Source organism: Megalops cyprinoides, chromosome 1 (genome assembly GCF_013368585.1).
Source record: "Megalops cyprinoides isolate fMegCyp1 chromosome 1, fMegCyp1.pri, whole genome shotgun sequence".
Classification (NCBI taxonomy): Eukaryota; Metazoa; Chordata; class Actinopteri; order Elopiformes; family Megalopidae; genus Megalops; species Megalops cyprinoides.
In genome coordinates, this window is record NC_050583.1 from 30912523 (window position 1) to 30924875 (window position 12353).

Genomic DNA, 12353 nt, shown 5'->3' on the forward strand with positions numbered 1-12353 from the left:
AAGAGGTCCACCTTCAGACTAAAAAAGATGGCTTCATGCTTCTTGCTATGATGTCTGTTACAGATTAACCACTAAATTGCTTTTTATCATCTATAAAACAAATGGCCTGAATATGAATTGGGTTACAGTTAAGTTCACACTCCCATTTTGAGCTGAGCTGTCTCACCACTTGATGAGAAGGGCTCAGAATGAATCTTATGGTCAGCAGTCAATGGGCAAAATGTCTATGGCATGGGCTAAATAACATCAGTTAAATAATGGAATTCTGACATCGTTCACCTGAAAAAAAGACAACCAAGTGGTGCAAATGAGAGTTTTATGACAAAATGGCTGCATGGCTTTGGTTGCCATGAATCCAGTACTTACTCTTGAGTTGGTGCACTGTATTTAAATCTTGATCACTTATCTCTGATGAAACAATTCGTTTTGTATTCCTTTCAGCATAATTAAACCTGACAAGATAAACAAAAGTAACCCGAGCACCCATTCCAAATCTTCTAGTTTCTTCTAAATTTTCATAATCCTGACAGTTGAATGATACATTTTTCCCCTCTGTTATTTGGTTGGAAATTTAACCATCACAAGTCTTGATCCTTCCTTTTCTGTTTTTGGACAGCTATGTTTTATTTTTAATTTCTTGATGTTTTAAAGTGTAACAGTTGTAGATGGCAGAGAATAAATATCTCAACGTATTGTAATATAGAATGTCGATACGTCGTGATAATACTTTTACTACCTAACTTTCGGGAAAAGTTTTTTGCATCACCAAATCAAGACGTGCCAAGGTATTATAAGAAGTACGGTAGAACCACAAACGGCTGTGATCTCGCGATGAGTTCGTGCTGTGTTGCCGAAGAGGAGGGAGATCCAAGCGGGGTACTTGAGGGCAGGCAAGTGGAAGGGTAAAGCGTCGATATTATTTCAGTACATGCCTACCCAAAACACAGCTCATATGATAAATTTGTAGATTTTTTCGATGCGGAGGACCTGGTGGGCCTTTTTCGTTGAGCACACAACAACGTAACGTGGTGGCTAAGTAATAGCATAGCAACAGACGTTAGCTAACTATTAGCTTGTCTAAGTTGCATACTAGTTGACTAGCTAAGTTGTCTAGCAATGTACCTACCCACTTTTTATGACTTTCCTTGAGTCTAAAATAACTTGTAAGATAATATATTGCAGATCGTCTGCTATTATTGATAGTTAGCTATTTGCATTCAGGTTTAGGCTGCAAGGTGTTTAGCTACTTACTTTGCTACTACCTTGTTACCCTTTTGGTTCTTTGGGTTGCAAGCAGTACAAATAATGTTTTTGCTGTACCCAACATAACCTACCTATCAGGTCACAAAAAAAAAAGTTGGAAATTAGTAAACTAGCAAACGGACTGCTAACCAGTAATGTCACTGGATTGTTTGCAATTTCTGTTAGATCCTACTGGACCATTAGAGTGAAATAAACTCAACTTTAAGCAGGTAATATGCGAAATTCAAGTCAAGCATGATGTATGTTTTATACTTTGCTGATAAGATGGGAAATGTGTAGTGTTTCACCATCAACATTGTTTTCCGTTTCCTCGTTGTGAATTGCAAGCAAATCTCAAAGGCCACACGCATAACGGGCCCGTTTGCTTAAAAATGACACCTGTGAAAACTGCAACATCATGACGCATCAAAATCTCCAAAAGTGTGTTTTGGAAGGATAGAAAACGGCAAGAGCACGTCAATTAAATTGTGACTTTTATGATAGAAGTGCGACATTTTGAATAGGCGGTTCTCTTAGCAATAGAAGAGAATGTTGAATCTTGCAATGTGCTCTGCCGGAATGGGTTTGAGTTCACATTGCATGTGTATATGGAGGTTTGAGGTGGCTGAGACAGCATGACAACATTCTTCAGAATTTATTTATTTATTTGTTTGCTTGTTTTGTTTTTGTCTGCAAACCCAGAGGCTCATATCACGAGGCTGACAATTCTGTGAAAATGGATTGTATGGAGGATGACACCACTGTCTTTTCAACATTGAAGTCATTCAAGAGCTTCATTTCTCTGCCTGAGACCTCACAGAATCCAGCTGAGACCAGTACAACAGCTGGTGGTCTCCAAAGGCAGTATGTGCAGAGACTTGAGGTTTGTGATGTTCTCTTTTATGATTCATTAACTGTATGCAGATTGCATTGGCTGTTTTTTAGTCTTTAGATTTTTTTTTTAAATTCAGAGAATATTAAGTAGTCAGGTTTTAATGTTTTGTGTCTTCTTTATGCAACCTTTGGAATTGCCAGTTGGACATTAGCTTTATCCCACTATGTGACAACATCAGCACTTGTGCAGGAGAGCTGAAGCAAGATGAGTGCAATCCTCTGATACATTCACAGGCAGCCAGAGGCTGTTTGTTTTGGTCACACAGTGCACCGCAGTAAAGGGAATGCTCATTGGACAATAAGCGCTGCTCCACTGGCATCATCCCTGCAGCATGCTGGGGTATGACAATTGCCTGGCCAAAACCCTGGCTGACGTATCCACCCCTATCCCAAGCTGAAGCCAGTCTGTTCCAGTGCTGGCGTCTTTCAGACATTGTCAGGTGAAGGCACAGGTGGTTTCAAACCCAGGCCGTACCGCAGCCAGCACTCAGGATTAGCACCTTGCAGACTGAGCTACTCGGTCTGCAAGGGTGGCCAAAGTTTGATTGCACAGGCTTGGCAGAGAAAATCTGGTGAATTCTTTATTTCTTAAAAAGTGTTGTCTAGTTGACTGCTTTTTTGATTTAATGACTTTTCCGTAGTTGGAGGATGCAGCAGAAAAGATCCACTCCAAGACTCACCTCCTACAAATGGCCCAGGAGAAGAAGCAGATGGAGCTGAGTCACAAGCGTGCCCGCATTGAACTCGAGAAAGCAGCTCACATTAGCGCCAGAGACTTTGAGGTGAGGGTCGAGGATCAAGTAAGGCTACTTGTTAAACACTGAGCTCTCTACAGATGCAGTGAATATAATTCACCAGCCCTTGTTTTTGATGAGGCTTATTGTGCTGTGCTGTTTTAAGCACCAGTTTGCGTTAACATGTGCACATCTGTCATTCCATTTGAATTGAACTGTTGCATAGCGGGTCCTTGCCGCTTATTTGCCATTGTCACAATGTCATTCTTGGCCGAGGGATGATCTCCATAGCAACATCAGCCGGTGCCGAACCGTTGTGTTGACTTTGTCCTTTCCATATTCAGCGTGAAGTGGACCGCAACCAGGACCTGCTCGCTCGCATCAAAAGGCTGGAGGAGAGGGAGGCCGAGACTGGGAAGATTCTCAATGAGCAGACGGAAATGAACAGGGCCCTAAAGAAAAGCATTGAGGCACAGAACAAGAAGCTAGAAGAGAAGGACTCAAAGCTTTCTACTGCCAATGAGGTACTGAACGCATAGTTACGTGTGTCAGTGACAGTGCTGGAGGAGAGCTGATGATGAGCTCTAAACATCATTTATTGCACTGTATACTGCAGACCTCTCATTTAATCTGATTCCAGTCTGATTCCAATGGAATACATATTTTCAGTGGGGGATGCGATGCTGTGGGGGACCCACTGTAGAAGCTGTTTTTTTTTTTTTTTTTTTTTTGTTCCAGCTGAGCTCTTAGCTAATGAAGCTTGATTGTATGGAGCTCTTAGTTAATGAGGCTTTATTGAGCTGTTAAATGAATACTGAAATATTTTGATGGGTGTTAGGGCTAACAGAAAGATACATGTAACATAAAGGGTATTTCGTCAACTGAATTCTGTCATTTGTGTCCCATAAACAAATTGGTAAAACGGATTAGCACTCATCTTAATAGGTTAAGGTTAATTAGTTGTGCAGTTAACTGTTTAATGGCTGAGAATAATTAATTGAACAGCTACTTAAGCTTAATTGAATCTGCTGACCTAATTTCTTTAAACATAAATATTTAAGTATTTTGAGTAAAGAACTAGGGATTGACATTGCACTCACCTGCTCCGCCAAGGCTAATATTTTTTGGCACGAATAAATGTAAACTTTGTTAGGTCAGATTTGGTGATAATGTCATAAAAAAGTACTGTTTTCTTGACGTGAGATGTCATACAAACAATATCCCTACTTTGTTACAGTATGTTAACTAATTAAAATAACTATAGCTAACAGTCTTGACAAAAATGGTCAGAAAGTGGATTTAGCAGACATGGGCTGATGAACTTCTAAATAGCTAGTCAACAACAGTTCTGTATTCTGAAGATAATGAATACGTGTAGCTAGATATTGCAGCAGGAGCATGTTGCAGAACTCACCAGTTAATTCATTTGATGGGAGTGGTTATTTTTTCCATTTCCATTTTTTTCTTGTATGTTCAGTCATAATCAAGCCAGCATCTTTTATGAAAAATGCAGAGAAACTGTTAGAGAACACAAAAACTGCGGCAATCTGATCAGAGGTATTTCTGTGCCGTCTGAAATGGAAGTGCAATGTGTTCACAAAGCAGGGCAACGCCTGTTTGCACAAAGATACCAAGCAACAAATAATTACAAATTATGGTTACATTTGTTTCTTCTTTATTTACTTATTTATTCTCTCTCTCACTCTTGGGGTGGCACAGGGTAGGGGCTGGTGGTATTTCAGCCAGGCTAGTAGAAATTCCCAGCCAGTGTCAAAAATGTCTTGTATCCATTCCCAATAATTGTCTTAAATCCAAGAGGACGTATATTAAATGTGACGAAATGGCAAGTGTAGATCATTATTTGGTTAATGGCCCAACGAAATCTGCTTTATTAAAAGCAGCAATAAACATTATATCCATTGGTTTCCCTGGATCAGGACTTACAAAAACTTTTGTAGGAAATATGCCTTGGTTGTCACTTAATTTTTATCAAGTACATTGAAAGCGAAACAAACAAAGAAAGGTTAATTGGGCTGTAAGAAAGCTTTTAATCCTAGTGCTCAACACAGGAGCTCCACAGCACAGGTTTGGTGGATGTTCCACTCCTTGTTCATGTACTTTGCTTTCAATTTACTTCTCCTAATTGGCAAGTAACAAGTGTTGTGCTATTAATTCAATACAGACAATCTGTGCTTTGCGAGATGAGATGCGGGAGCTCAATCACAAGATTAAAAACCAGGAGATGCAGCTCGCTGCTCGGGCGACTGAGAACGAGGGCCTTCAGGAACAAGTGGAGCTCCATCGCAAGTATGAATCAGTTCCACATCTAACATCCCTGTGTTTGCCTCGGATTTAGATATTACTTTAACGCTTTCTTTCATTTTGTTAGCTCCTTGCAAGAACTATGAGCAGTGACATTAGCTGGCTGTTATATTCTGTGTTCTGAGTTCTGCAACACATTGAAAAGAATGTTATCAAGAGAAAAGTTAAATTCACATGCTGTGTGTTTCTCTCTGTCTATTAAGGAAATATCAAGAGGCAACTCAGAAGTATCAGTCGCTGCAGACATCTCAGTCTCAGAACTCTGAAAATGAACTCAAGATTAAGGTTTGGGCTTCTGATTTTCTAATGAAGATTTACTGTTATGCATTGGGAAGAGGAATGGACAATATTATTCACATAGGCAAAGAATACTTTTTAAAATTATTTACTTTGAGAATGCGCTTATATTTAGTGTCCACGTGATGAACAATGTGTCATGCTCAGCTGTCAAATTTCTCTAGATTCTTATTTCCACTTTTATCTGTTGGGAGAACTGATTTTAAAGATTTTTCTGCTCAGTGTATTTTCTACAGTCAGTGTTCAGAACATTCATTTTGCTCTTTCTGTAATGGCTTTGTGTAATCCAGTGCTCAAATCGTTAAAAAGGGATATTTTTTCTTGCATTGTGATCAAGCTATCTATGAACATCACATGCTGCATCACTGATAAGCAACCAATACAGTGATGTCCCAATCAGCTTTCATAATATGACCTTGCTTAATATCCCCAACATCTTAATGACAATTTATTTTAACCATTTCTGTCATGTGCGTCTTCATAATAGTTAGATATGTTTAAATTAGAATCAAGTATTTTTCATAGAACTGCCAGCATAGATGCCATTGAAAGGTCTTGTTCTTAACTAATACTAATGTAAACTATAAACTAGCGCAGATTGGAAATGGTCCAATAGCAGTGTTTCCCTTTTTGATCTTACAGGGTGCGCGGCAGAGCCTGTAAAATGGGGAAGCATGTCTGTATGTACGTGTGTTCTAGCTTTAACAGGAGCTAAATAGGTTTTAGTTCATCAGCTGAATCAGTCTCATCCCTGGGGTTTGTGTGACTGGCAGTGTCTCCATGTCAGACTCACAACCCCCCAATGTCAACTGGCAGCAACCCTTCCTCTCCCTCTTGGGTATCTGGATGCTGGCCATACAAAAATTTCGAATGGCTGCAAGTTTTAATGATGACAGCTTAGCCGTCACACACCAGATTCCCACGCGGCATCGCTGCCGGTATCTGGCTGACTGCTGTTTCCAGTTGAGCCTATAATATACCCCCACAACAGTGTTTAACTACATTAGTAAGGCTTGCTTTGATATTTTAAGCTGGGAGCTCTTCGGGGAGTTTTCGCTTGCCAGCCAAACTACTGTTTTCACTCTGCAGTCCCAGGCTGTTTTAGTCCCAGTAGTTTTGACAAGATCATCAGCTGATACAGGACTGATTCTTAATGCAGGGGAGAGAGAGCGGTATCAGTGTTAATGGTTCATTACCTGTGCTGTGTTTAATGCCAGCTCTCCCGCGCCTCCTTCCTCTGAATGTGCAGGAGCTGGAGAGGCATCTGGCTCTACAGGAGCAGGACTCTGTGATTGTGAGGAACATGAGGACGGAGCTCGCGCGCATCCCTGACATGGAGAGAGAGCTCAAACGACTCCGGGAGGAGAGCAGTTACTTAAGGTACTGACACATGCTGTTGTGTGTGGTCATCGCTAAAATAACTTGGTAAACTAGGCCATAGTGGGTTCTAACTGGAAAAACTACCAGGGAGCCAATGTCCCTGCAGGGTTATGTGATAAACTGAGAATTGCCTTCAACTAAAAACCAGGCAAAAGTACTTTCTCCAGAAGCCTCTGAATCAAATTGTAGGGTCCAAATAGACAATTGGCTGGGTTGTAAGTGAATTGGAACTTGTGAAGCCCCAGGTTTGATACATGGATTGGGTGAATTCTTTAAACAGTTTGTGCAGTGCATTTTGTTTAGGCATTGTGTGCTTAAAGTCTGGGGTGAAACTGTGTGTGTGTGTGTGTGTGTGAGGCAGGGAATCAGTCACGCAGATATATCCCCCCATTAGAATGTGGCCACTGACATAATCTCTTCAATTTTGATAGATGCTGTATTCCGTTTTTGACCTGAAAATGAGTTTCTTCTTGATTGTTTTCATAAAAAAAACACTATTTTCATCAGGCTTAACTTCAGATCATCATCATGATGTCAGGTGATATATTGGCTATGAACCCCAGCCTCGTATCTGTAAAGGTGCTGGCGATATTAGGATCATGTTTGAAGAGCGGATCTTGTCACCTATTGGATTACGTTTGAAAAGGAAGACTACTTTCTTATCTGACAGCTATAAACATGCAAACTACGTTTGAGATGTGCTGATTAAAGTTTTAAGACCACCTAGAAACTCTCAGAGAAGAGGGGAAAAAAAGTCATTATGAAACTCCTTTGAATTGACTTTTGAAGCTCATTTATATTCACATCCCTGTTCTTCTAGAGAAACCAAGGAGAACAGCAGCCTGCTGAAGGAAGAGGCAGAAGGGCTGAGGAGGAAACTGGAACGTTTGGAGAAGATCAAAGAGGACGTGGTCAATTTGGAACTGGAGAAGGAGGTAAGGGGCTCATTGCACACTGCTGGAGTCAGACGGGGCACTCCTGCACATGTCCGTTTGAGCGACACAGTTGCTCCTCATTAAAATTGAAATGTCTGCTGGGGCATTTGATCTTGCAGCCTCAGAAATAAACAGCGCATAGTTCATTTCATTTCTCCATTTGTGCTCCTCTCCTTGAGTACCGTGCCTGGTTAGAGATATTAACTTAAAAGCGAGACGACAATGGGAGACACTTAGATCCGGAGTTTTGCTTCTCAAACAGAACTTCAAATGCATGGAGTATGACACATGGTCCGGGCCCTCTAATTGGACTTGTTCAGGTAATGTCTGAATGCCCTCCTGGCAGTAATCTCAAATGCACACCCAAGAGCACGTCCGGCACATCACACACCCGACACGTTGTCTGTGCTTTACGCCTGCCTGGAAGGGCTGTCCAGCTGGCCCCGTGTGCCCTCTCTGCCTCTCCCTGACACCGATCGCTCCGGCGTGACACTGCCACAGCTGCTCTCTGATCTCGCGTCAGACGGCAGGGGAAGAGGAAGGCTTGTGCTCCTCCTCTGCGGTGCCTGCACAAGGAGAGCGCGGATCCTGGTGAATGAAAAAGGCCGAGGCCTCTGCCAAGCTGTTTACAGGTCTCCGGGAGCAATGACAGGATTCTTCCTCATTAACTTCCCTTTTCAGACTTGGAGAGAAACACGGGGAGAAACAAGTCCCTGTAATCTATTCAGGTTTTTAATTAGCTCTCATTCTTTCACAAGGCAAAGAACTTAAACAAGCAAAATGAGTTAATTAGCAAAATATAATGATCGGGGCAATTGGAATGGCAGTAGTTCTTAATGAGAGCTCATTTAAAATGTGCAAATATCTTTTTTTATGGAGGCTATTTATTCATAACTGTTGGCGGATTTTGCTATTGGTCGAGAAACATTAAGGCATTTTGTTTTTTTTTTTTGGCAACATCAAAGCAATTACAAACTTTCTGTGAAAACATTTTTTTCCTGTGGGTTGTCTAATAGGATTAAATAAAGTAACAGTTAGGCCTGTTCCTTCATTTATTTATTTCCACACCACTACACTCAATTAGAAAACAGACGTGATTGATTACTGCTTATCTATTTGTGGCCCTAAATTATGATTATACTTGTAATTATATTTCATAGTTGTATTTCTAATTTTGTGTTAATTTTGAGGTGTATAATATGATGGAAAAGAGACTGATACAATTTTATTTGCTGTTTTGGTGTCTGAGGTAGATCTTATAATATAGATAATGCAGGCCACTGAAGGATAAGCTGTGTTAACTTAATGTTATTCTGTCAGGATATTTGACTTTGACAGATGTAGTTTTCATGCACCATGAAAGATGTGCACAAAGGAGTGATATTATTGTAATTAGTCCACTTATTTAAGCAATCTTCCTCTTCCAGAAGCTAACAATGAAACTTCAAGCCTGGGAGAATTTAAGTCAAACGACTGGGCTAAACATCAGGTGAGTACATCAGATTGTGTGTGATAACTCCTGTATTTTTCCCAAATACAGAATGTTGCTTAATTAACCAAATTATCACAGTGTTGGTTTGATATCCATATATCCATATAATATGTTGCACTTCTTAATATGTGTGTGTCATCTATCTATGACAGATGTAGTTTGTCTATAATATGTCATTCCTTTTAAATTTCACTTTAATGTGATATCAGTTGATGAGATTAACACAACTATTTCCATTCTGATTAAGTTCACAGGTATGTAAATTTATGATTGTATCAGATATTTTAGGGTCAGTACATATTTCCTTGGTAAGATGGTTGCCGTACATGCAATTTTGACTTCTATCTGGAATTATGATGGTCACAGTTTGCCTTGTGATGTAATGTTTATGTGAATACAAGTATGAATATATTATTGTTAATATAGATGTAAATAATGAGAAATGTATGGCTCTGGAATCTGTCAGAAAGGCAGCACCATTAAGTATGTGCATTTTCATGTGCAGCTTCCATGCAACAACATACATTCATTTTTCAGATCCTAAGATTTGCTCCTGCAAGCAAGAAATTTATATCTTTAATGAGAGTTTCATTTGCATGATTTCATTTGGCATTTATCCCAAAGTTTCCTCCTGTAAAGCAATTTCATGAGACAGTAATTCCACACCTGTACTTAGATGTCGTCAGTGTTTGGGGCTTTGGCTCTGAGAAATAGGGAAGCATGCATTATGATTAAAAAAAAACCCTTCACTAGATGGCGCTCTTGAGTTGTGATGGATCCTGCTACTAAATCACTGAGATTTCCACAGTAGCTGTACACATTCTTTCTCAGATGATACTACATCAGTATCCCTGCGTCAACATATGTCCATTTGTCTGTCCAGTCATGTCAACTATGCACAGGTTTCATGGCCTCTTATTTTTTTTATTTTTATTTTTTTGGAATTTGCAGAGTAGTTCAGCTCAGTTGTTTTATCTGTCGCACTCTCTTGTTGACTCGGGTTTGAAATAAACTTGCATTTTTGTGTGCCTGTCCGTGTGCTAGAGCTCGAAGTGGAAGAGTATCTGTTATGTCTTTGATCTGCTTTGCTGCTCATGTGGAAATATGCAATCATTCTCTCATTAAGGGTTTATAAAAGGAAAACTGGGTGGATAACTCAGTCGTGGACTGAATGATTAATGAGCGAGCTTGTGAGATTCTTAAAGCTTTAGTTACAGGATATGGGGTAATGCGTTTTTTGATTGCATCTTCTCGTGTTTGGATGTTTCATGGAAAATGATGCCAGTAGAAAGAACATGATGGTCTGTGCACAAATGTCACAGAGATTCTTTCCAGAGTGTATCGACAATTTCAGGGTCAAGTTTGGTTTCGGTTTACCATTATGTCTTGCTGTCGGCCAGGCACCCGGCAGCTTGTTCTTTTTCTATGTGCCTGTCACTAACCTGGCAAGGAAAAATAAGTGTTCCAAACTCAGATCAGGAGACCAAATTCGAGAAGGCGCATTTTTATTTAACCTGAGATGCAGGTGATCCATCTGGTTGACTTCTAAACTAGAGCTATGCTACAGGACTGGGTCTAGCAAGTCCCACCAAATATTTGCGGTCATGGGACAGGTTTACCCTGCTTATGTGGGAGGTAACGGGAATGGGATGAGATGACACAGGTGCGGAGAGACACAGGATGAAATGTTGTGGGGCTGTGTAAGATAAGGCTAAAAACTCTCTTGTAGGTCTCCGACTTAACCACCCATAAATGTATTCATTTGTTTTTATCCATTTGTCATGCCAACCGTTTCAGTATATACTAGTGCTATCAGTTGGCCAAAAATATTTCACCCAATTAGTTGAATTAATGAAATGTTTTTTCCCCCTAATTATACTAGTGTGCTTCCTGGGTATTTGGACATTCTGCAAGAAGGCCCCCTTTGGATGTGTTTTGGTTTAATTTGGAACATGTTGGCTAGGTAATTGGCAACATGGTAACTCATCTTGCACTTGGTAAAGTTCCGTGTAGAGAGGCTGTTTTTGCTAAAAGTTGGAGTGTAGCTGTTTGTGTTTGTAGTCTGTGTTCTTTTTCAAATGTGTTTTGCAGTTTGCACTGTTCCTAAAATGTTAGCTGCTGCCGTTAAGTTGCAAATAGAGCAGACAAAAACATAAAGATCATATGTTGTAAGTTTTACCTTTTGTTGTTGCAGTGTAGGGTTAGAAAGGCACACATTGCACTCTGCTGTGTGGCTGCCTAGGTAGCTAGTATTCATTTTACAATGACTTGTGGCCGACAAATTTGATCATTGCTTACAAATGGCGCACTGTGCCATTAGCCAGGCGATTTTTCCTTTCCCAGTTTTATTTCCTGCTGTTCACTGACTGTCCTACATGTAGGCAAACAGTGTAATGTTTGGACATTGCATCTTTTCCATAACCCACTAAACTGGGAACTAATTAAAAATTGATAATATGGACCTTCTCTTCTCTTAATAACCACATGCACTGACTTCACAGGCCAATAAAGCCACCCTCTGTGCACCCACTCCCTCAAAGAACACAAATAAACATGCAGTAACATCAGGGAGTTGGGTTGGATGCAATGGACAGACTCAGTGGGCATTATGATTCCTGCAGCCGTGCTGGTCCGATGCATGCTTACAATGTAAAAACATCTCATATTTAGGCCAGTTTTGATCTAAATTTTTTGTCAGCTAAAACTTAAGTGGATGAATCAATCTGATTAATAAATTAATTGCTTCAGCCTTAATGCGTATGCATGGAAGCTGACATCTAAATAAAATTTTAATTGTCCATCAAAGCCTTGTGGGTTTTCAGAATGAAACAATAAAATATCTAAACTGTACAGACTGAAATTGAGCACAGGGTATCACTCTCTGGGTAGTTTTGTGGTCAGTGTCTAAATTTCACGCTCAGGTATATATTGTCCTCTTTGGAGCAGAAGGAGGCAATCAGTGATACTGTTATTTGTGTAAGCTGTAATTAGTCCAGTGTCTCCTGAGAACTCCTGATGGCTGGTGGTGCTGTGTCGGGCCAGGGCTGTCTGAACCCT

The 12353-nt window shown here is 40.3% G+C and overlaps 1 protein-coding gene across 1 annotated transcript in view; it reads left to right on the top strand.

Moving 5' to 3' along the window:
• Positions 1 to 866: 866 nt before the first annotated feature.
• Positions 867 to 12353, top strand: part of mad1l1 (mitotic arrest deficient 1 like 1) — a 206873-nt gene continuing 195386 nt past the window's right edge. The window contains exons 1-9 of the mRNA XM_036535154.1: positions 867 to 902; positions 1945 to 2125; positions 2778 to 2918; positions 3215 to 3394; positions 5053 to 5177; positions 5396 to 5477; positions 6739 to 6869; positions 7690 to 7804; positions 9232 to 9293. Coding sequence (XP_036391047.1) covers positions 1979 to 2125; positions 2778 to 2918; positions 3215 to 3394; positions 5053 to 5177; positions 5396 to 5477; positions 6739 to 6869; positions 7690 to 7804; positions 9232 to 9293 — 983 coding nt within the window. The 5' untranslated portion in view covers positions 867 to 902; positions 1945 to 1978. The remainder of the gene's footprint in view (positions 903 to 1944; positions 2126 to 2777; positions 2919 to 3214; positions 3395 to 5052; positions 5178 to 5395; positions 5478 to 6738; positions 6870 to 7689; positions 7805 to 9231; positions 9294 to 12353) is intronic.